Source organism: Hyperolius riggenbachi, chromosome 3, assembly GCF_040937935.1.
Source record: "Hyperolius riggenbachi isolate aHypRig1 chromosome 3, aHypRig1.pri, whole genome shotgun sequence".
NCBI lineage: Eukaryota > Metazoa > Chordata > Amphibia > Anura > Hyperoliidae > Hyperolius > Hyperolius riggenbachi.
This window is the reverse complement of record NC_090648.1, coordinates 170,534,599-170,559,147: the sequence shown is the minus strand read 5'-3', so window position 1 is coordinate 170,559,147 and position 24,549 is coordinate 170,534,599. Positions and strand designations below refer to the sequence as shown.

Genomic DNA, 24,549 nt, shown 5'->3' with positions numbered 1-24,549 from the left:
TTGTAAACTTTAAAATACAGACATATAACATATGTTTTGGACTATATGACTCGCCTATTCTCCCCCAAAAGTCCGATTAATACATAGGACTGATGCCTGACGGTCTCCCGCATGTGTATGCGGCAATGTCTGCTGCCATCAGACCCTAATTGGCTGTCTGCTGCCCTGTGTTTTAACCGGTGCTGATGGTTTTGTGGACCATGGCTCCCATTAGGGCCAATCACTGCTCTCTCTGATAATTCACTACTACTCAGTTAACACAGATCTCAACATGGGGGTGCCAGGCTAGCCCAGGAGTACTGGTGCAGTGTCCCACCCCCTTGCAAAGTAGAAGAGTAGCAGTGGGTGCATCTCACCTGATCAGTGAAGCATGGTGGTGGCAGCATCATGCTGTGTGGATGTTTTTCAGTGGCAGGAACTGGGAGACTAGTCAGGATAAGGGGAAAGATGTCTGCAGCAATGTACAGGGACATACTGGTTAAAAACCTGCTTGAGTGCTCTTGAACTCAGATTGGGGCGACAGTTCATCTTTCTTCAGGCCAACGACCCAAGCACACAGCCAAGATATCAAAGGAGTGGCTTCAGGACAACTCTGTGAATGTCCTTGAGTGGCCAAGCCAGAGCCCAGACTTGAATCCGATTGAACATCTCTGGAGAGATCTTAAAATGGCTGTGCACTTTCTAAAGGTAGCATGCTAACCACCAATATGGAAGTCTCAATCATGTTATTACATCGTACTTATCTAGTTCTCACATTTTAAATAAAATCGACCGGTCTAGGAGCTCCCTCTGTTTCAGAGGATGCCAGGTGCTGGGCACTATGCTTCATATATGGTGGTCATGTCCCAGGGTCTCACATCTTTGGAAATGGATCCATTCAAATTTGCTGCAATCGCGGCTATATTTATTTAATTTATTTTTTTATCACAATCGCGGCAATTTTTCCACAATTTTAATGCAAGTATATGGAGGTGTTTTTTTTTTTTTGTTTTTTTTTAAAGAACAACCTGAAAAACCCTTTCTGTTGTGACAGGGTCGTAAGGGGATGTTCTTCTGACTTGCTGAATTCAAAGACTAATAAAACTGGAAATATGGTTCAGAAGACAGGGTTGGTCAGAATTTCTCTTCTGCGCATGTAGATTAGCCACATTATTATAAGTTATGATGGCAATACTTTTAAGTGCCTGAAATATTTTCATTATCTGCTGAGAGCTTTATCAGTATGGTGTAGTAAGCTCCTAAAAGACATCTGTTAATTTGGTCCCCTGATGAAGCCGGTAGAAGATTATCGGTAATGTTACTACTACTATTGACTCCTAATCTAATTCTCACATGGACTGTCCCCTACCTACGCCTAATACTAACCTTCTTCCCACATTTTTGCTGAGGGTCCACCACCCGTTGTAGCTAATGCAGTAGCCAATTTGCAGTAACAAACCACCAGACGAATGCAACTTGGCTATACTGTACTAAAGATAAATTAGACTTGTCCTGGCTGGTTACTAAAAATAAGGAAGCAGTTGCTCAATAGGAGTGCATTGCAGACTCTTTGGAACAAAGGTGCAGTCATGGTTTTGACTACTGATTCCTGTTTCTAAGCTGCTGGCTCTGTATACTTGGTTCACTAGTCAGAGGCAAGAAACCATAAACCTCTTTTGCAAAGTAGTGATTGTAGAGCACACACAAATTACCATACCACTGAACTTTGCAAGAGTGATGTGGAACCAAATTGTGAAAGCTAAACTCCAGGCTTAAAGGACAACTGCAGTGAGAGGTATACTGAGGCTGCCATATTTATTTATTTTTAAACCATACCAGTTGCCTGGCTGAGTCCTGCTGATCCTCTGCATGTACTACTTTTAGCCTTAGACCCTGAACGACCATGCAGCAGATCAGGCGTCTCTGACATTATTGTCAGATCTGACAAGATTAGCTGCATGCTTGTTTTTGGTGTGATTCATACCCCTCTGCAGGCAAATAGACCAGCAGGGCTTCCAGGCAACTGGTATTGTTTAGGAAATATGACCGCCTCCATATACCGTTCACTAAAGTTGTCCTTTAAAGCAGTGTTCCCCAACCCTGCCCTCAAGGCCCACCAACAGTGCATGTTGTAGAAATCCACAGATGTAGTTAATCAGCTCTGCTGAGACACTAATTACCCCACCTGTGAATGTTTGTGGTTTCCTGCAAAACATGTACTGTTGGTGGGCCCTGAGGACAGGGTTGGGGAGCTCTGCTTTAAAGGGAACCTGAAGTGAGGGATAGGGTGGCTGCTATATGTATTTTCTTTTAAACCATACCAGTTGTCGGGCAATCCTTCTGATCTTTCTGGCAGCAGTAGTGTCTGAATCACTCATCTGAAACAAGCATGCAGATAATCTTGTCAGAAACATCTGATCTGCATGTTTGTTCACGGTCTATGGCTAAAAGTATTTGAAGTAGAAGATCAGCAGGACAGCCAGGCAACTGGTGTTTAACTGTTATCCTTCATATATTTTTTCCGAAGTTGCCCACCCTGAACTTCCTCACTGTGTGGATCTGGCCCCATGCCCTGTCTACTCTATGTGCAACTGCTTTTGCCATGTGTACCTAAAAACAATTCCGGGTATGTCATTCGGCGTACTTGGCGAATAAAGGGGAGTCTGATCCCTCTCACTTCAGGTTCCCTTTAACAATACAATCCCAGAGTAACCCTTACATCCTAAAAGTAAGTCCTCTTTTTCTTAAAGATATGATGAAAATGGGAAAGAGGGGAACCCCTGGTTTAACTGCTTGAGTACCACAGGCTTGCACCCCTCCCCCCCCCATTTTTTTTTTATTCAGCACACTGCAGTTTTAACAGTTTGCTGCACGCCCATGCAACTTAGCACATAGGTTTATTAAAAAGAAAAGTTCTTTCTTCCCTGCAGTGTGCAGGGAGCCTAAGGCGGTCCTGGCAGAGCCACTCTGTGGCCGCAGAGCGGTTAAGATTAGCTATGTCTAGTGTTAAAGGGCAATTGTAGTGAGAGGTATATGGAGGCTCCCATATCTACTTCCTTTTAAGAAATACCAGTTGCCTGGCTATCCTGCTAATCCTCTTCCTCTAATACTTTTAGCAACAGACCCTGAACAAGCATGCAGCAGATCAGAAGTTTCTGACATTGTCAGATTTTACAACATTGGCTGCATGCTTATTTCTGGTCTGATTCAGACACTACTGCAGCCAAATAGATCAGCAGGACTGCCAGGCAACTGGCATTGCTTAAGAGGTATATAGAGGCTGCCGTGGCAGCCTCTATATACACCTCTCACTACAGTTGTTTTTTTTAATCTTCAAAACTATCTTACTTTAGGCTGAGTACTCATATCAGATGATAGTTGCATGAAACAATGGTTTGTGATTGCTTCAGGTGACACATTGCTCATACAGATGAGCTGCTTGCCTCTGCTGAGGATCCTGTTCTGCTCTCAGGAGAGGGAAATATGCAAAGGAGCAAGCTGCAGTGGGAAATTACATTCATGTTCAGTCATGGTTTTGCAGCATGTCCAGCTTCTAATGACTAGTCGGAGTGTATATGAGCCCTTAGTCACAAAGTCAAAATATGCTTCCACCTATGAAGGTTCTATAAAAATGATTGGCAGGGAGAATTGTTTTCTAAACAGTCACTGATTTATTTCCTTGTACAGATTTTGATGGAGATGGAGCCCTGAATGAAACAGACTTGGAAATGCTGGTGAACTGTTTAACTGGAAAAGAGGAAGACACCAAGCTAAGTAACAATGAGATGAATCAGCTTATATCAAATGTAAGTACACAGGCGTAGTACGGGGACTTTGGCCAGAGGTTAGAAGTGAGGTTATGCAGTTACCTTCTGTTTTAAGCAGACAACACTGTCCTTTGCATACAAATACCAAGGGGTGAGCAGCACAAACCAACTTTAATGCAATTTTTTTGCAAAGCATGCACGCAGCAATGTAGATCCCCCAATCTCATAAGAAATATATAAATACAGAAGGGCTGCAGCACACAACAGGAAAACAGTGACAGGGGCTCTTGGTTACGCTTTAAGCGCTTAAGCTCGCCAAATGTGCCAGTGTCCCTAATCTGGTGAGTCCTATTCTAACCGTTTAATGCTAGTTTGGTTTTTTTATCAGCAGTCTAGTGGGAACTAATCCAAAAACCTAAGGGTCAACTAAATGGGAGAAAAAAAAATTAATTAAAAACACCTCACCTTTCACTAACTACCGAATGAACTCTCTGAACATGTGCAATCCACTCATTTATATGCTTAAAGGGGCACTACAGCGAAAAACTGTAAAATTTAAAATATGTGCAAACATAACACAAGAAACTAAGTTTATACATTGGTTCAAAACTGTAGAAGATGGTTTAAACAAGGACTCTAACTTCTTGTGCTAGTACGATGGGTTTTAAATGCCACAATTCTTTTAATTTAAATTTTTCTATCTTTTCATTCATTTTTGTGCCATATGCTGTGTAAGATGGAATTCACTGTCACTATTCATTTTATTTGCTTTCAGGTGCTGGCTTTAAATGCCACAATTCTCTAATGGCCCGTACTCACGGGCTGCAGAAGTGGCCTGTCGCCAGCACACGTGAGCGTGCTAGCGACAGGCCGGCGACAGCTTCTCTCCAGGTCCCTCCGCGTACACACGCGGAAGAGGGACCAGCGGCGAGACGGAAGCTGTCGCCGACGTTCCTCCTCCCCCCGCCGGAAGCTTCATTCACCTCTATGGAGGTTGCTGTCGCTAGTCCGCGTACTCACGCGGACTAGCGACAGTTGCGGCGGAGGTGCGGCGGCGACTGTTGCCATGCGATTGAAACTTTCAATCGCATGGCGACAAGAGCGGCGGGCGACAGTTCGGGGTGCACGCGCGTGCGGCGGCCCATACTCACGGGCGACCTGTCGCCGCAACACGCGCGCGCCGCGTGTTGCGGCGACAAATGTCACTCGTGAGTATGGGCCATTAAGCTTAGAATTAATGGTGCATGTAACCAGGCCAGTCACCATTTGAATTCGGAATTTACGATGTCTCCCCATCACCAGAGTCTGCTTTATGTCATGTTGAGGATTCTATTGATCTTATCAGTTTAGATAGGATGCCTGGGAAAGCCTCCTCAGTAACAGTTAAAGGAGAGGTTCAGGGAGGGTGGGTAAAAAATAAAAATCAATTTCCACTTACCTGGGGCTTCCTCCAGCCCGTGGCAGGCAGGAGGTGCCCTCGCCGCCGCTCCGCAGGCTCCCGGTGGTCTCCGGTGGCCGACCCGACCTGGCCAGGCCGGCTGCCAGGTCGGGCTCTTCTGCGCTCCAAGGCCCGGAACTTCTGCGTCCCACGCCGGCGCGCTGACGTCATCGGACGTCCTCCGGGCTCTACTGCGCATGTGCAGTAGTTCTGCGCCTGCGCAGTAGAGCCCGGAGGACGTCCGATGACGTCAGAGCGTCGGCGTGGGACGCAGAAGTTCCGGGCCTTGGAGCGCAGAAGAGCCCGACCTGGCAGCCGGCCTGGCCAGGTCGGGTCGGCCACCGGGAGCCTGCGGAGTGGCGGCGAGGGCACCTCCTGCCTGCCACGGGCTGGAGGAAGCCTCAGGTAAGTGGAAATTGATTTTTATTTTTTACCCACCCTCCCTGAACCTTTCCTTTAAGGCATCTAATTACATTTATGTTTGCTAAAGAATGTTTCTCCTCTGTATGTCAGTGTATATAAGCTGTGTTTTCCAGTTCTGGTCAGGAACCAGTCCGACGAAGGCTTTTTATAAGTCGAAAGCTCACTGTTTATCCATCTCTAAGTTAGCCAATAAATGGTATCATCCTGATTCAAAACTTCTTGTATATACAAATAAGAAGTACGTTTTTTTTTTTTTGTTTTTTTTTACAGAGTAATGACTTTTCTCCTATGTTGCTGTCAATTACAGTAGGTAGTAGAAATCTGACAGAAGTGACAGGTTTTGGACTAGTCCATCTCTTCATAGGGGATTCTCAGCAATGCTTTTATTCTTTAAAAAGATATTCCCGAAAAAGGATTTAAACAATGATGCTGGCCAGCTTCCCTGCTCCCTACACAGTTTTTTGGCAGCTGGACATAGCAACTGCCATTCACTAATGCTGCATACACACTTGAGATAAAAGTCTCTGGAAAAGGCAAGATCACAGACCAATTTTACCCCATTCCATGTAGTATGAGAGCCATACTCTACACAGTCTATTCTATGGAGCTGCACTCCCCATCAGATAAAATCTTTGCAAGATGCTGCACACAAAGATGCCCTTACACATTCAAAAGATCATTATCTGCAAAAGATCTCTTCCTGCAATAGATCCATTCCTGCAAAATGCATTCATAGTCTATGAGATCTGCAGATCATCATACACACCTTGTTTAACAGACTTCATCTGCATATCTGGCAATCATCTGCAGATCTGAAAATCCATCCTGGTGGATCTGATCTGCAGATGATCTGCAGATGATTGCCTGCTAAACAAGATGTGTATGATGATCTGCAGATCTCATAGACTATGAATGCATTTTGAAGGAATGGATCTATTGCAGGAAGAGATCTTTTGCAGATAATGATCTTTTGAATGTGTACGGGCATCTGTGTGCAGCATCTTGCAAATATTTATCTGATGGGGAGTGCAGCTCCATAGAATAGACTGTGAAGGTATGGCTCTCATACTACATGGAATGGGGTATAATAGGTCTGTGATCTTGCCTTTTCCAGAGACTTTTATCTCAAGTGTGTATGCAGCATAAGTGCTTTTGAAAATAAATATATCCCTGAGAGTCCCCTATAAAGAGATGGACTAGTCCAAAACCTGTCACTTCTGTCAGATTTCTACTAGCTACTGTAAGTGACAGCAACATAGGAGAAAAGTAATTTATGGCTCATTTTACTCTGGAAAAAATGTACTTATTTGTATATGTTTGCCCCTTTAACTGTCCTTTGCATACAGTTATGGGGAAGACTACTTTAGCTGTACTTTCTACAGCTATTAGGCAGGATTTACACTGAGGCCTGGAACCCACTACAGTGTTTTTTTTTTTTTTTTGTTTTTTTTTGTGCATTTAGGGAGCGCTTTGAGTCGCTAGCCATTTCTCTAAACGCTCTGCCGATGTAAATGGATGTAACAGATTCCACTACAGCGATTGCGATTAAGCAAATTGTAATCGCTGGACGTGCAGCATTTTGGGATTGTTTCCATTCTAATGGATTGTATAGAAGCAGGGACATTGCTTGCAAATCGCTACCACAAATCTCTAGCGATTGCATTTTGCACTTTTCTAGTGGGTTCCAGGCAGGAAAATGGAAAGTGTTTTTGTTGTTTGTTTTTTAATGCAAAATTTTCATGCATTTTTCGTTTGCGTTTTCTCGTCGGTGTTCTTTCAAAGTAGCCTTTTTTTTTTTTTTTTTTTTTTTCATGCAGACTAAAATGCGAACGTAATGTCTAAATAGAAGTGTGATTCTCCCTTGACATTCATTGTGTCTCCAAAGAACAAGGTTTTTTTTTCGCTAATTCTGTCTGCAATTGTTTTTTTTGTTTTTTTTTCCCCTCTTGTGCAAATAATGTAACAGGGCTGTGGAGTCTGAGTCAGGGCAATTTTTGGGTACCTGGAGTCGGAGTTGGGAGAAAATGCTCCGACTCCTAATGAATTTAAACTCAAATTAAAATTTAAAAAAAAGTTCAATTTCTCAAAGAATAGTCATAACATGCGCGCGAAAGTTTGGGCAATGTGGTTAATCATCATGCTTTTCCTGTATAAATCTTTGGTTGTTACGATAAAAAAAGTCAGTTAAATATATCATATAGGACATTGCTGTCCAACTTCACGGGCGTGGAGGGCCAAATTTTTTTTCAGAACACATGGTGGAGGGCTGACTTCCCCCTCCCTGACTCCTCCCCCACCCCAGACTCCGCCCCAACTGTCCACACCAGTATAGTTAGCTAAGTACATGTATAGGTGCCCAGTACAGATAGCTAAGTATAGGTGCCCAGTATAGCTAACTAGGTATAAGTGCCCAGTATAGCAATAACTCACCTCCTTCCAGCGGTGGTGTCTGCGGCTTGACACTATTTTCCCTCCTTCAGCCGCGGCTCTTCTGTCAAGCAGGGCAAAGGAGTCACAGATGAGACAGCGGCCATTTGGATGACAAACGTGGCTGCGTCCCATCAAGTTCTGCTGCTAGCGGCCAATCAGATAAGAGATGGGGAGGGGAGATGTGTGACAGCCGTGCATCTCCCCTCCCCATCTCTTACCTGATTGGTCGCTGGCAGCAGAGAAAGCTGCCGGCAGCAAAATTTGATGGGATGCGGCCGCGATCTACGCACTGCTGAGGGGAGAGGAGAAAAGAAAAAAAAACGGAGGGGAAAGACCAGGCAGGCCACGGAAAGACATCTAGCGGACAGGATGCGGGCCGCCAGTTGGACTGCACTGATATAGGAGATACACACAGTGATATTTGAGAAGTGAAATGAAGTTTATTGCATTTACAGAAAGTGTGCAATTTAAATACAATTAGTCAAGTGCAGACATTTGGGCACTGTTTTATTGATTCCAAAACCTTTAGAACGAATTATTGGAACTCAAATTGGCTTGGTAAGCTCAGTGACCCCTGACTTACATACACAGGTGAATCCAATTATAAGAGTATTTAAGGGGGTCAATTGTAAGTTTCCCTCCTCTTTTCAATTTCTCTAAAGAGTAGCAACATGGGGATCTCAAAACAACTCTCAAATGACTTGAAAACAAAGATTGTTCACCATCATGGTTTAGGGGAAGGATACAGAAAGCTGTCTCAGATTTCAGCTGTCTGTTTCCACACTTGGGAACATATTGAGGAAATGGAAGACCACAGGCTCAGTTCAAGTTAAGGCTTGAAGTGGCAGACCAAGACAAATCTTGGATAAACAGAAGCGACGAATGATAACAGTCAGTCAACTCAGACCAGCACCAAAGGCCTACAACATCATCTTGCTGCAGATGGAGTCACTGCATCGTTCAACCATTTGGCGCACTTTACACAAGTAGATGCTGTATGCAGAGGAAGCATTTTCTACGCCCACAGCACAAACCGAGCCGCTTGAGGCATGCTAAAGCACATTTGGACAAGCCAGCTTCATTGTGGAAAAAGGTGCTGTGGACTGATGAAACTAAAATTTGAGTTATTTGGGCATAACAAGGGGGGTTATGCATGGAGGAAAAACGCAGCATTTCAAGAAAAACACCTGCTACCTAGAGTAAAATATGGTGGTGGTTCCATCATGCTGTGGGGCCATGTGGCAAGTTCAGGGACTGGGAATCTTGTCAAAGTTGAGGGAAGCATGGATTCCACTCCGTATCAGCAGATTCTGGAGACCAGTTTCCAGGAATCTGTGACAAAGCTGAAGCTGCGCCGTGGCTGGATCTTTCAACAAGACAATGACCCTAAATGCTGCTCAAAATCCACTAAGGCATTCATGCAGAGGAACAAGTACAATGTTCTGGCATGGCCATCTCAGTCCCCAGACCTAAATATAATTGAAAATCTCTGGTGTGAGTTAAAGCGAGCTGTCCATGCTTTGAAGCCATCAAACCTGAATGAACTAGAGATGTTTTGTAAAGGGGAATGGTCCAAAATGCCTTCAACCCAGAATCCAGACTCTCATTGGAACCTACGGAAGCGTTTAGAGGCTGTAATTTCTACAAAAGGAGGATCTACTAAATATTGATTTCATTTCTTTTTTGGTGCCCAAATTTATGCACCTACAAAAATCTGGTGAACAGGTTATTATTCGTATGCATAAACCCCATAAGGGGGAGCAATTGGAACAATGCTACGTTATTGAAAATAAAGGAACCAACTTCTGATAATGCATTATATTTATTTGTTTATTAATCAACACACATGGAAAACCCCATACCCAGAATACCTCCCCCCACCCCCACCCTTAAAGGGGAACTGAAGAGAGAGGTATATGGAGGCTGTCATGTTTATTTCCTTTTAGACAATACCAGTTGCCTGGCAGCCCTGCTGATCCTCTGCCTCTAATACTATTAGCCAAAGCCCCTGAACAAGCATGCAGCAGATCAGGTGTTTCAGTGGTTCAGACTTATAAGTCTGATCTGACAAGACTAGCTGCATGCTTGTTTCTGGTTTTATTCAGATACTACTGCAGAGAAATAGACCAGCAGGGCTGCCAGGCAACTGGTATTGATTAAAAGGAAATAAACATGACAGCCTCCATATACCTCTCTCTTCAGTTCCCCTTTAAAAAACAATGCCTGCTAACTTGGAGCGCTCCTCACATCCAATCCCTCCACACACATGCAACCAATGTCCTTGGCCAGGTTGCTAATGACTGTAGATGGGCTTAACTACTATGATCACATATCCTCATGGGATGGAATCCTATGATGGCAACACCGCTCTTTACACAGCACTATGCAGCATCTACTAAGATAACTTCATCCATATGGGACAGTTCCTTGTAAGGCTTGCACAACGCAATTTCAAATCATCATGGCAGTATAACATGAGCCAGCGCTACACGACATATATACAGAGTCCGTGACTTCCAATGCTGCAGCCACAGCCCTTACCCAGTCTTCATATAGCCCCTTCTCATACCTTCATCCTGCACGGCTTGTATCCGCGGCGTCCCGCGGTATACGCTGCCCTTACTTGTTTGTATCCATCTTTTCCAAATCTCTTGAAACTAGTTCAGAGAAGGCCTGAACATTCCTGTCGGACGAAATGGATGGCATAAATTTTGATTTCTTTCTGAGGATAGTAGGTACAATTGAACATTCATCAAAAACCCCTTCAGTATCCACCATTCCTTCATCGATAAGTAATTCTAAATCTCTAAGAGCTTCTCTCTCTCTCTTTTAACGATACAATTTTCACTTCACTATTGTCAATCTGATCTGACAGCAAACCTTCATTCTTACCTTTTTTTGCAAACATTTTCTTCAAAAGAACCTTCCGCAAAAATAAACCGGTAGGAATGTACCCATGTGGTAAGTGTTGCTGTTGTAAGTTGGTACATAAGACAAAGATTTTAGAAAACGCAAAAGTGGATAAGCAGTATGATATAAGATCATTGATCAATTGCAATACAGTTGGGGTCGTGTACATGATTACATGCCCATGTGGCCTGAAGTATATTGGCAAGAAAGGTAGACTCCTTAAACGTATTGGGGAGCATGTTGTAAACATTAAGGATGCGGAGGAGGATAGTCCTCTAGGGACACATTTTGCTGTTTTTCATAACAGTGACCCCAGCCTTCTGAGGTTTAAGGGGATCATTAAGCCCAAGCAGAGTCTTAGGGGAGGGGATTATGATAAATTGCTCTACCAAGTTGAAAGTAGGTGGATTTATACTCTAGGCACTCTTTACCCAAGGGGATTGAACACAGACTTCAATCTTGCGATTTTTCTGCCTGATTGACTGTGTGATTAAGAGTAGATAAAATAAAATATGGTCTTGCCTGTCTATTATCAGGCCACGTAGACATATGGGTTTACTTCAGAATAGGGTGACAGAAGTGTTGCATGTGTTAATGATTCTGATGGATGGATATTATTACTATTATATTAAAAAAAAAGTTGGTATACAGTTATTATGTATGCATGTTGGATTATTATGGCTCTGTACATATTAACAAGCTGACACATCATTGCATTCCAGCGGTTCTGGAGGTGTGTTTAGCTTGTAAGGGTACAATGGTTAATTTACATATATTCAGCAGTAGTACCTGGGAGACATCTCGAGCTCACTCCAACCTGAATTATCGCAAATTCTTTCTGTTTTAGGAAAGCAAACTTTTGTTTTTATTATGAAAGAATGAGTGACAAATAATAATGGAGGATGTGTATGTAAAGAAATCTGTAATTTTCATCAATTTTTATCAATTGGAGATTCTGATTGCTGTGTACACAAGTGGATTGATGCATGTATGTGGTATACTGAAATTGATGGCACTAAATGAAATTGAGAATGAGCAAATAATCATACTCAATCAGGAGACAGACGTAGAAAAGGAAGGTCCGCACCAATGTCTCCACTTCCAATAACTTTATTCAGGACGTATCCAGTTACAGGTGATAGCACTTGACTATCAGGAGACAACGGGACATAAAGAGTGTAGGATGAAATGATCTAAAGTAATAGAATACTGACACAAGTTCATATAATAACTTTTTTTTATTGATACTATATGGATTGAGAGAAGAATGCAGCATTGAATCAGTGGAGATCGTCAAGGACTTCCCCTAGGCGTAGGCCAGCCTCCAAGTGTGATGTCAATACAGGAATAAAAAAGGCTATGAAACGCCCCCTCCTTAGATCCACAGCAGATGCACTGAGGAAGCCCACGTGACTTTGTGGGCGTAACGCGTATGCAGGCGTGGTCACAGGCTTCCGGAGCGAGAGTGCGTTAGCCTGGCGTCCTCCTGCTCGCACATGTGATCACAATCTGGCCGGCCAGTATCCTCTTACCCCGCTACCTCTGGATACAAACATGAGGATATGTGTTCATAGTAGTTGGGCCCATCTACAGTCATTAGCTACCTGGCCAAGGACATTTGTTGCATGTGTGTGGAGGGATTGGATGTGAGGAGCGCTCCAAGTTAGCACGCATTGTTTTTAGGAGGAGGTATTCTGGGTATGGAGTTTTCCATGTGTGTTGATTGATAAACAAATGTAATGCATTATGAGAAGTTGGTTCCCACCTGCCTAATTTTGTTTGAACAATTATTGCACAGTTTCTGTAAATCCAATAAACTTGATTTCACTTCTCAAATATCTGTGTGTGTGTGTCTCCTATATGATATATTTAACTGACTATTTTTTATCGTAATAACCAACGATTTATACAGGAAAATCATCCTTCCTCCAGCCCCCTTCAGGCTAATCCAGGCTCTGTCCTCCTCTGGCACCTGGATCTTCTGCTATAAGTCCCGGTAATTCAGCCAGTCAGCGCAGTCCAGCCGCGTGCCGCTCCCACAGCCAAGAACATTCTGCACCTGCGCAATAGTGTAGTGCAGTGTAGTACGCTCCCAGTGGCGGAGTTTGTGCATGTGCACTACGCCCAACTGGCTCAAGTACCTGGACCCATAGCAGAAGATCCAGGTGGCGGAGGAGGTCATCAAAGGAACTGATTAGCCTGCAGGGGGCTGGAGGAAGCCCCAGATATGTATAAAACTTTAATTTCATCTGTCTCAGGTTTACTTTGTTACACAGTAGTACTATACATGTACACTCCCCACGGAGCTGCACGGAATCCACTGATAATGTTATGCACATTGAACACAAAGGTGTGTCTATTGCCCATAAACCTGGTTTAGATTGTGCATGAAGAATGTGTAATAGAGGAAGAATCGTCTCATTCTCCTGCAGAGTACCTGCACATCGCTGTTACATGTACCTGCAGTCATATTGCCTCGGGCCTGATAGATGTTCTTTGTTCCTGTCTTCTGCAAGTACCTGTCTTCTACAAGTACTCTTACCAAGGACTAGTTTTAGTCTATGACTAAAAGTATTAGAGGAAGATGATCAGCCGGCTAGCCAGGTAACTGGTATTGTTTTAAAAGGGAATAAATATGGCAGCCTCCTTATCCTTCTCACTTCAGTTGTATTTTTTAAAATTCCTAAGCATTGACAGTTAAGAGACAAATTTCATGTTGCATACTTTCAGGCTGGTTTCACAGTGAGACGTTACAGGCGCACGTTAGAGCAGCCTGTAACGCACCCCACTGCACAGCAATGAAAAATCAATGGGCTGTTCACAGTGCCCACGTTGCGTTACAATGTAACGCTGCACCATAACACAACGTACTGCATGCAGTACTTTACACGCGTCAGAGGACTGCTTGCACATGCTCAGTAAAGTTGGGGAGGAGCGGAGAGCGGCCGGGCACATGGCTAATTAATATTCACTGCACTCAGTGACGTGCAGTGTTTACTTCCTTGAGCGGCCGCTCTGTGCGGCGATTGGTCGGGCGGGACCACGTGATGCCGCATGCGTCCAAGAGTGCGCATCACGGACGCCAGAGTGAGCTGCACAACGCGGCTCACTCTGACGTCCACATCAGAGAGCACCAGGCTTTGCGTTAGGGGCACGTTATGCGACCTTAACGTCCCCTAAAACGCAACGTCCTGGTGTGAAACCAGCCTCCATCAACAAAATTGCAATATGCAAACTAGAGGAGTTGGAGTCGGTAGATTTTTGTACCGATTCCACAGCCCTGTAATGTAACATTCATATCATAGAAAAAGTTTTTACCTCTATTATGTAGATGCCAGAACTTAAAGGGGCCCTGAGCAGAGGCATAAAATCTGGACTTGCCTGGGGCTTCCTCCAGTCCCGCCTTAGGCCATGAGGTCCCTCGGCATCCTCTGGGTCCCTTCTGCAGTCCCGCTGGCTAATCCAGCGACTTCGGCTGAAGTCGTGCATGCACGGCCAGTGTGTGCATCGGGGGCGTCGTCATGCCGGCCGCTGTAAGCATCCTGTGCATGCTCAGTTCTCTAAAGACTGAATCACGCAGGATGGTTACAGTAACTGGCGTGATGATGCCTCTGGTGCACACACGAGCCATGCATGTGCGACTTCTGCCGACGTTGCCGAATTACTGGAGCCACCAGCAGGACCGTGGAAAAGGACCCAAAGGATGTTGAGACCTCGTGGGCTATGGGGGGCTAGAGGATGTCCTAGGTAAGTCCAGATTTTAATTTTATGCCTCTGCTCAGGGTTCCTTTTTAAATGAAGTTTACTAAGGCCGCTTACCCATCCTTGCTATCTGTGGTTTTATGAATACTGTTTATGGACATGGCAGTCAACAGCCATTACACATTATAAGGGTTATGAGTCAACATTTGGACACGCAAACTGACCGTACGGCATAAAGCATAGAACCTCTTCTAGTCCGAACAGTTAATTAACGAGTGTATTAAATTAGTGGGTCTTTCAATCTGCAGGAAATGTTTGGTTGCTGCAGGTATGAGGCCCTGGTCAGTGGTCTATTGCATTGCAGTATAATTCTGCATGCCGACCCACTGCCCATTTACAGTGCTGCCCGTAATTATTCATACCCCTGGCAAATTTGGACTTTGTTACTTTTATTCAACCACCAAGTTATAAATATACTTTTTTTAACCACTTGAGGACCGCAGTGTTAAACCCCCTAAAGACCAGCCTGTTTTTTTTCCCTAATTGGCCACTGCAGCTTTAAGGCCAAGCTGCAGGGCCGCACAACACAACACACGAGCGATCTAGCGATCTCCCCCTTTTCCCCCCACCAACAGAGCTCTCTGTTGGTGGGGTCTGATCGCTCCACATTTGTTTATTTTATTTATTTATATTTTTTTTTATAAAAATTGTTTTTGTTTTTTTTTAATTTGCCTTCCCCTGCTCCCTCCCCCCCCCCCCCCCCCGCCAGCCAATCAGGGTGATCAGCTGTCATCGGCTTCAGCCTATGACAGCCGATCACTGTCCAGTCTATGGAGGGGGACAGCCGTGTGACACGGCTGTCCCCAGTACAGCGCTGCTGCTGATCGCAGCGCTGTACATGTAAATAGACGACAATTACGCCGTCTAACAGTCTCCCGAGCGGCGATTGCCGCTCAGAGACTGAAGGCGGGACGGAGCTCCCCCGCCCCCCGGGAAAGGAGATGCGCGCAGTCTGCGCACGATCTTCTCCAATAGCCAGCTCCAGGATCTGGCGCCAATTGGCGTTAGGCAGTCCTGGTGCTGCCGCCGCATCCACGCCCATTGGTGTGGGGTGGTCTTTAGGTAGTTAAAGGAGAAGCCTTCAACCCAAAAAGCACAATCCCACTGTCAAACATGGTGGTAGGAACCTAGTGCTTTGGGGTTGTTTTTTCAGCCAATGAACCAGGGAACTTAATCACAGTAAACGGCATCATGAAAAAAAAAAAATACATGAGGATTCTCAACGACATCAGGTAGTCTGCAGAGAAACTTGGCCTTGGCCACCAATGGACATTTCAGCATGACTGACCCAAAATACACAACAAAAGTGGTGAAGAAATGGTTAGTAGACAACAACATTAACGTTTTGGAGTGGCCCAACCAGAGTCCTGACTTGAATCCAATTGAGAATCTGTGGAGGTAGCTTAAGATCAGGGTGATGGCAAGAAAACCCTCCAACCTGAAAGATTTGGAGCTCATTGCTAAAGATGAATGGACAATAATACCTGTGGAGACATGCAAAAAGCTGGTCTGCAATTATACGAAGCATTTAATTGCTGTGATAGCCAATAAAGGCTTTTCTATGATTATTGAGAAGGGTGTGAATAATTTTGGATTGGACACTTTTTGCTCAAATGTAAATAAAAGCTGAGATTTCACACACGCCTCTTGTACATCGTCTTATGATCTTTTGGGAGACACCTATTTCATTTCCCATCAAAAACTTACTTGCTGGTTGAATAAAAGTAACTTTAAGTCAAAATTTGCCAGAGGTATGAATAATTATGGGCAGCACTGTAATTATATAGGCCTCTTCACAGTAACTGATCGCGTTATTCTAACTCGCTGCATGCAGGCATTGCATTAAAGTCTATGGCCAGTCTCCATTGCTGTTCACACACATTTTAACGTGTGTTATGCAACCGACCACTGTGAACCCAGCCTGAGGAATAAAACTGGTTTGTGTGAATTGATTGTGTGAATTTATTCTTATTCCTTTAGATACTTGAAGAGTCTGATATAGACAAGGATGGTACGATTAACCACTCTGAGTTCCAACATGTCATCTCCAGATCACCAGATTTTGTTAGGTTTGTATTTCACCGGTTTGTTTGTTTGTTTTTTTTTTAAATACAATGTATTAACATTCAAGTTTCCACAAGCCCAGGAAGAGAAAGCAATTGAAACTCTTAGGGCCTTTTTACACTTAATCAGTTGCTCTCAGTTAAAACGGAAAGAAAACTGATTTTCAAAATAATGCCCAGGTTTCCCTATGGCACCTTTTACACTTAATGCATTTTAACTGAAATCTTCTTTCCGAAGCACTGCTATGGAAAAAACGCATACCAATGCGTACTAACGCACACTAATACCAACTGATTAAGTGTAAACGGAGCCCTAGTTGACATCTGGTTTACTGATCAGCAGCTTTGATTGTGTTGGATATTGTGTGTTCACCCCGCAGGCTATTTTACCCTTCCCGCCAAGAGCCAATTTCAACTTTAAAGTGAATGGGAACCCATTTATAAATAAAAAGTCAGATACTCGCCTAAGGAGAGGGGGGTTCTGGGTCCCATAGAGCATTCCCTCTCCTCTCCCCGGTCCCTGCTGTTGCGCTGGCTCCCCCGTAGCGGTATTCGACCGTTTCGGTCAAATACCGATGTTCCCCCGCCGAAGGGAGGCTTCGGGAGCCCGAGTCCTCCCGAAGACGGGCCGCTCTACACTGCGCACGCGCGAGTGCCCTCTGACGCATTCGCGCATATGCAGTGTGGAGCCGCCTGTCTTCGGGGGATTGGAACGAGGGAGCTAGTGCAGCACCGAGGGCACCGGGAGAGGAGAGGGAAGGCTCAATTAGGACCCCCGTGCCTTCCCTCTCCTTAGGTGAGTATTTTTTTTTTTGTTTTACTGAAGCATGGATTCCCATTAGCTTTAAGCACTCCTCCCATTCATTTGGCCATAACTTTAACACTACTTATCACACACAAATGATCTATATCTTGTTTTATTCACTGCAAATTAGGCTTTTTTTGAGGAAGTTACCTGTTTTCAGTAATTACTTTAATTTCTATACATTGTAAAGGGAAAACATGAAAAATACGCAATATTTTCTAATTCCAAATGATTTAATAGCCAGGACAAATAAAATGTGTGGGTTTTATCAACAGTATCATAGTTTATTTTACATGTTGTTCCTAGTATGGCGAAATAAAGGGTTTTTTTGTTGTATTTTTGCATTCACTGCACCCTATCAATAACTGCAAGCCCTTAGTACAGTAATATACCCTTATGCCATACATATGAAAAAAGATGAGTTTCTAAGGTAAATTTTTTTTTTTTTTTTTAAATGCTGCCCCTTTGTTTTGTTTTACAAGTGTTTTTTATTTTGGTAACTACAGCTCCCTAGAGGACAGCCGAGTGACACAGCTGTCCCCATTACAGCGCTGCTGTAGATCACTGTGCTGTACCATGTAAATAGATGGCGATCGCTGCTGGGAGACTGATAATGGAGTGGAGCTCCGTCATGCAAGCGCAGATGATCTCCTGCAAAACGCCCCATGACTTTACGCCAATTGATGTTAGGTAGTCGTCAAGAAAAACCTTTTACAATTTTTTATTTATTTTATTTTTTTAAACTTCCAAACCACCAAAAATTGGATTGGATTAATCGAATCAAAATTAAAAACCTTGTAAGGTGTGTTGCCACTCTATAACTATGTACTAGGGGTTTGTGTGTACAGTAGATTCCCTTTGTAGCAAACTCCAAGGGACTGGGAAAAGTGGTTTACTATGTCAGAAATATTCTTACTTGAGCACATAAAGTATACATACTTTAGTTTAATTGTGTTTTTTAATTCTTTAGTTCCTTCAAGATCGTGCTGTGATCCCTCCTTGCAGCTGTCTGCAGTGAGCTTCAGTCCAACCACTGGAAGTAACCCGTCAACTGTGAATGACTCCAAATATAACTATGCAATCAATAGCTGAGCTCTGCGGCTCTCCACACACAAAAAGCAGCATTTTGTTAATTGTTTGATCAGATGGATTTTTTCAAACTCCAGATTTCTTCATACAGTTGATGTGCAGTTCCCATTTCCTGTTATAAGCAGATAGGTAGACAGACTGTATGCCTGGTAATGACATGTGGGCTGAGCATACTTTACCTCAGCAAAATGTAATCCATACTGAACTGACAGCATTTTAGTCACTTCGTATTGTTACCACTAATCTACAACGGTGACTTGCTTTAAATTAACTTTGGTTTTTACATTTCCAGAAGTGAAAGATGTATTTGTTTACTACACTTATGTTTTATTAATTATTTTAATTGCTCGTTTTAGTAGTGCATTTCTTGATGACGTTAAACCAGTTTTGAATCCCATCGCACCCTAGCTGATCAGCTTCAGACTGTGTTTCTAATTCTCTAGAAGAATGCAAGTTAAGCTGAGTAACGCTGAATTTCTGCTGCCTTTCTCACATGCCCGAGTGTCTTCTTTCCAGAACTGGGCTCATGTGAACAAGGGAGTCCATAGAAATGTCTTTACAAATGTAAGGAACCCTGCTATAAGCCAATAGTGCTGTTGGTTTCTGTCACGGTCTCTTTTTATATTATTTTAGCTTTTTATATTGAAAAAATGAGTTGGTTTTTTCCTGGCTGTGGCGGTAGGTACCGTGGTATGCTGTCTGATGAGGGAGGGCGTTAGGAGACTTCTACCTCAATAAATATCCATACTTTGAGCTCTGGCATCAGTCCCATGGGAACATGAATGGAGGCATTGCCCTTGAATGAACAGAGGCCAGTGTACCTGGATATATGGCATGGAGGGACGAGAGTGGTTAAAAGGAAATAACTGACAGCCCCCCACATCCCTCTCACCTCAGTTGTCCTCTAAACCTACTCTATGTTCAATTTTGTCAGCAAGGGGGAGCTCCATACCATAAATGCCAACTGTGTATTACAACAAATGGAATAAGGCTAAATGAGGTTAATGTATCACCCTAAGGAATGTGATAGTGAAAAGTTGTCTACCCAGCATATAATGAAGTTTGAAAATTTACCTTTTTTAAAATCTTATCATTTTAAATATATATTGACCACACATAATTACATCACATCTCTCCCCCTATACTTCTGCAGGGAAATTGATACAGGTACACTGAAACTAAATAGGTGATAGCCTATAGGTGGATGACTACAGCAACTCGGGACCTCAAAGGTCATTCATCCCAGAACTATAACTACATTGTTGCTCTATTCTTCCATTTTCTGACTGTAGTTCTGCTTTGACTCCGAACTGTTTATAGACTGAATGTAGATAGCTGATTCCAAATGTTTGTTCTCAATAAGATTAACTGAAAGAAAAAGAACAGTAAACAGTCTAACAGTAAAATTGTCTTATAAATATTTTCAGATTCAAACGAGAACACATGGGCACTGATGAAATAGCAATCCACTTGTGATCATAAAAAGTTGCAGCATACAGTTCACATAAGTAAGTTATGATGCATCACCAGTCCTGATGCCTCACACACAGTCAGCCCACGGATGATCCAACAATCGTTTCCCACCACACTGGTGCTTGTTCACATATACTGTGGCTTACATGGCGGCTAAGTGTGAACCTCGCCACGCAATGCTGAGGGCGTGAATAAGTATACGCCTCGTACAGCCTCCTCCTCTTATTGGATGCGGTACAGGTTGCAAAATCCCTCCCCTCCGTGACAGGCTGCACCAACGTAGCGCGCACTGACGTCACTATGGAGAGTGGCTGGGGACCAAGAAGCCCAAAAGCGGAGCTAACTTTGCTTGCAGCATTTAACCAAGGTAACGGGCTTAGAACGCCCAATTAGTGTGTGATCCGCATCCCCCTAAAACAAGGACAGGATGCAGTAACACACACTACCCATAAGGACATCGCGCGTCTCCACCGCAGCCAGAGAAACACAGGCCGAGCATTGCATACTCAAGATAGTTAAAGGGGGGGGGGGGAACAGCAGCCTCAGAAGGTACAAGGACAATATAGATACAATTATTGGAAAGAGTAAGCAAAAGCAAGGAAACAATAGAATCAAACCTATATATTTACAGTAGACAAAAGGTATCCCAATACCACCTCCCCACCCAAGAAAACCCTTTCCCAGCAACCTATTTTTCCAGAAACACACTAAACTCATTTTTGTCATTGAAGCCAAGCGGACCTTCAGCTTGAGTTCTAGAGATCCAGTAGGATTCCCTCTGGGACAAAATTTTGTCCCGACCGCCTCCCCTCCTGGGAACACCCACGGCGATTAAACCCACCATCTTAAGGTGGGATGGATCGCCGCGGTGTTCATCCAAGAAGTGTTGGACCAACCTGGGGACACCTCCCTCCCCCTTATTGATCGCTCTCACGTTCCACCAATTGTTCCCGCATGAGGCTGGTGGTTTTTCCAATGTAAAAGGCGCAGGAGAGTATAGACCACAAATTCGGTCCTGCATGTGATGAAACTCTTGATCTGAAATTAGACTGATCCAAGTCTCACATTATTGGTTTTTAACACATGACCACATGTGGGACAATGTCCACATTGAAAACGCCCAAAAAGTCTATGGCCATCAAGCCATGTAAGGGGGTGTTTTTTTTTTTACGTATTCACTCTGAGTTAACATGGGGCCCAATGTGTGACCCCATCTAAAGGACATTATAGGTGGCTGTAATACCCTTGGGCCTAGTCTCCCATCCTGTTCTACCAGATGCCAATTTCTTTGGATACTTTCACAGATTCTGTCTGACATTGGGGTAAAGTCAAACACAAAAGCAAATCTATCCTCACACCTTTTCTGACTGTTTTTTAACGTCTCCATCCTACTTGTGTTTTGTACTTTTTCCATTGCAATTGGGAATAAGGCTAAATGAGGTTAATGCAACTCCCTAAGGAAATGTGATAGTGAAAAGTTGCCAACCCAGCATATAACTAAGTTTGAAAATTTAAATATATATTGCCCACACGTGATTACAACACATCTCTCCCCCTACACTTCTGCAGGGGAATCAATACAGGTACACTGAAACAAAATAGGTGATAGCTGGATGACTACAGAAACTCAGGACCTCAAATAAAGGTCATTCAGCCCAGAACTATAACTACGGTACATTGTTGCTCTATTCTTCCCTTTTCCGACTGTAGTTCTGCTTTGACTCTGAACTGTTTATAGACTGAATGTAGATAGCTGATTCCAAATGTTTATTCTCAATAAGATTAACTGGAAGAAAATAACAGTAAACAGTCTAACAGTAAAACTGTCTTATAAATATTTATCAGGTAGAGCGAAACAAGTAGTGAAAGGGGCCGGCTAACATTGTCATTTTAAACAGTCTGATAATGAAACAATTTTATGCATTTTAATGACACACTGAAAGGTCAGCAATAAATCTTGTCATATTACTGGGCTGGTTAATGTATCTCATTTGCACTATTTACTTTGCACTCAATAAAACCATTTTCCTTTCCTGATGATGTATATTGTTTAACACTGGAAAATTATTTTATCAATAAGAGAGGCAGTATGTTCTATGTTAATAATAAAACCTCATTTTATATTGCACAGATAATGGTATTGATGTCATTGTGTGAAGATATGGATTTGAAATGCAATTCTTGCTTCCGGGTTATAATTTTTGAGTCTAATTTCTGTACAGTTCAAACGTCTCAAAAGTTACTGCAAGCTAGCGAAAACTTTAAAATGAGTAGAAATCACTCCAAACTGACATATTACACTTATATTCGGTTTCCAGTAGTTTTTTGCCCCTGCTGTACTGCTTTGTATGCCCCACACATTAACACCACAGAGGTGGTTCAATGCCTGTGGTTCTTCATGGCAAGGGGTAGTTAATGAGCTGCAAATCTGAGTTGATGCAGAATTCTTCAAATATATGCAGATTCATAATGGACAAGTTGTATCCTGCCAAGGTGGAATCTGATTGGTCCATTTTTTAAGCGGCATACAACATTTGCATAATTCTGCATCACCTCAAAAATATTTTCAACTCATTGACATCCATAATTCTGGTGTACTTTACATTTCCCTAAGGGCCCTTTCACACTAGAGGGCTTTTTCTGCGTTTTAACGCCACGGCCATAGTTGGCGTTTTCCAAGGTAAAATGAAAGTCCATAGACTTTCATTTTACCTTTCACACTTCACGCTGCGTTTTGGAGCGTTGTGTTCTGAAGCTCCCAGGAGCTTTTTTAGGCCTGACCGCGGCGTTTCTTATTACAATTGATAGTAATGTGTTGGCGTCAAAACGCCTGCATTCAAAACGCAGCGTTTTAGCCTTCTACCGCTGCCTGTAGTGTGAAAGAGCCCTAAGGGTGAAGGTTAAACAAAGTAATAGCAATTATTGGGATAGGCTGGAAAATAACACCATTTAGATCTGATCCACAGTTGCATCAGGAGACTGGAACATTATCTTATTGGCAGGAGTACACGTAGCTATTTTATTGTCCTAATTCCATCCTTCTTTCATGCAACACTGGCAATGACACGTCAGTCAAATAAGAGTGTGCTCCAGCCAGCTGGAGACTCCTACAGAAATGTCCCATGACTCTATCATTCTCTTGTTGTGGGGGGTAGAGTGTGGCTTGGTGTCATAACCTGCACTGTTGGTAGGTTCTGTGATCTTCTGTGCCATTACTTCTATCATGGAGTACTGTTTAAAACAAGACCAGGATCTTTATCAATAAAGCCGCCCATAAAGTTGAAGCGGTGGTTGGATATGCAAAACAGACTGGTGCAAACGCCGAGCTATTTGTTAGTAGAGGACGGGGGGGGGGGGGGGGGGGGGACTTTGTGGAGCTGTCAGGAGAGAGAATTTTTAAAGTGACCCTGTAGTGAGCGGGAAATGTAGAGGAGATATACTGCCTTCTCATACCAACAAAAAAATAGAAACCTCCACTTGCCTAAGTTGTAGTAGTGGGCCAAAAGCAGTAAATGATTTAATCTGACCGGGCAATCTACAATGTTGCACATCTTGTCCACTTTTAGGCATGCTACCCCAATTTTCAGCATAAAGAAAGCCCAGTAATTATTTTGATAGCTGGAAAGGGGTTGGTATACAACTGGTGTTGCTGGTGAGCAATGCACCATTGGCTTCTTCCCTTAAACTGGAAATGCTGACACAAGGGGATCTGTGGTGCCTAGGCAAGTTGAATTTTATTTAGAGTACTTTTTCTTTTTAAAGCAGGGCTTTTCATATTCCTTCCAGTTTCTACAAGTATTGCACTTTTCTCCTGTTTGACTAAGTGCTTAAGAGCTGCAGCCACTAAGGGCACACACCAGTGTTGCCAACTCATCCCTTTAATTACTGACACATATGAATTATACAGGTTTTGCGGCTAGGTAGATGCAGTTAAGGCACTGATTAAGTGCAAATAGCCCCAGAACCTGTATAACTTAGATGTGTCAGTAATTAAAGGGATGAGTTGGCAACACTGGCACACACAAGAGGCCACCCTGCAGTGTTTGTAAGTACTTGCCCAATGACTCCTTACTGAATAGTTACTGAACTTAAAGGACACCTGAAGGGAGAGGGATATAGAGGATGCCATATTCATTTCCTTTTAAGCAATATCAGTTACCGGAGTATCCGGCTGATCATCTACCTCTAATACTTTTAATCATACAATATACATTACAATAACATTTCTATAGCGCTTTACCCTGAACAAGAATGCAGCCGATCAGGTGTTTGACATTATTGTCAGATCTGATAACAGCTGCATGCTTGTTTCTGGGGGGATACAGACACTACTGCAGCCAAATGGATTATCAGGTCTGCCATGGAACTGGTGGTATTTAAAAATGAAATCAAAATGGCAGCCTCAATATA

General features: G+C 43.3%; 1 protein-coding gene across 1 annotated transcript in view; it reads left to right on the top strand.

Moving 5' to 3' along the window:
• The window catches only part of CIB1 (calcium and integrin binding 1), a 38,221-nt gene extending 16,042 nt beyond the window's left edge, over positions 1-22,179 (top strand). The window contains exons 5-7 of the mRNA XM_068275249.1: positions 3,667-3,785; positions 16,690-16,778; positions 18,548-22,179. Of these exons, the coding sequence (XP_068131350.1) occupies positions 3,667-3,785; positions 16,690-16,778; positions 18,548-18,569 (230 nt within the window). The 3' untranslated portion in view covers positions 18,570-22,179. The remainder of the gene's footprint in view (positions 1-3,666; positions 3,786-16,689; positions 16,779-18,547) is intronic.
• Positions 22,180-24,549: the final 2,370 nt, after the last annotated feature.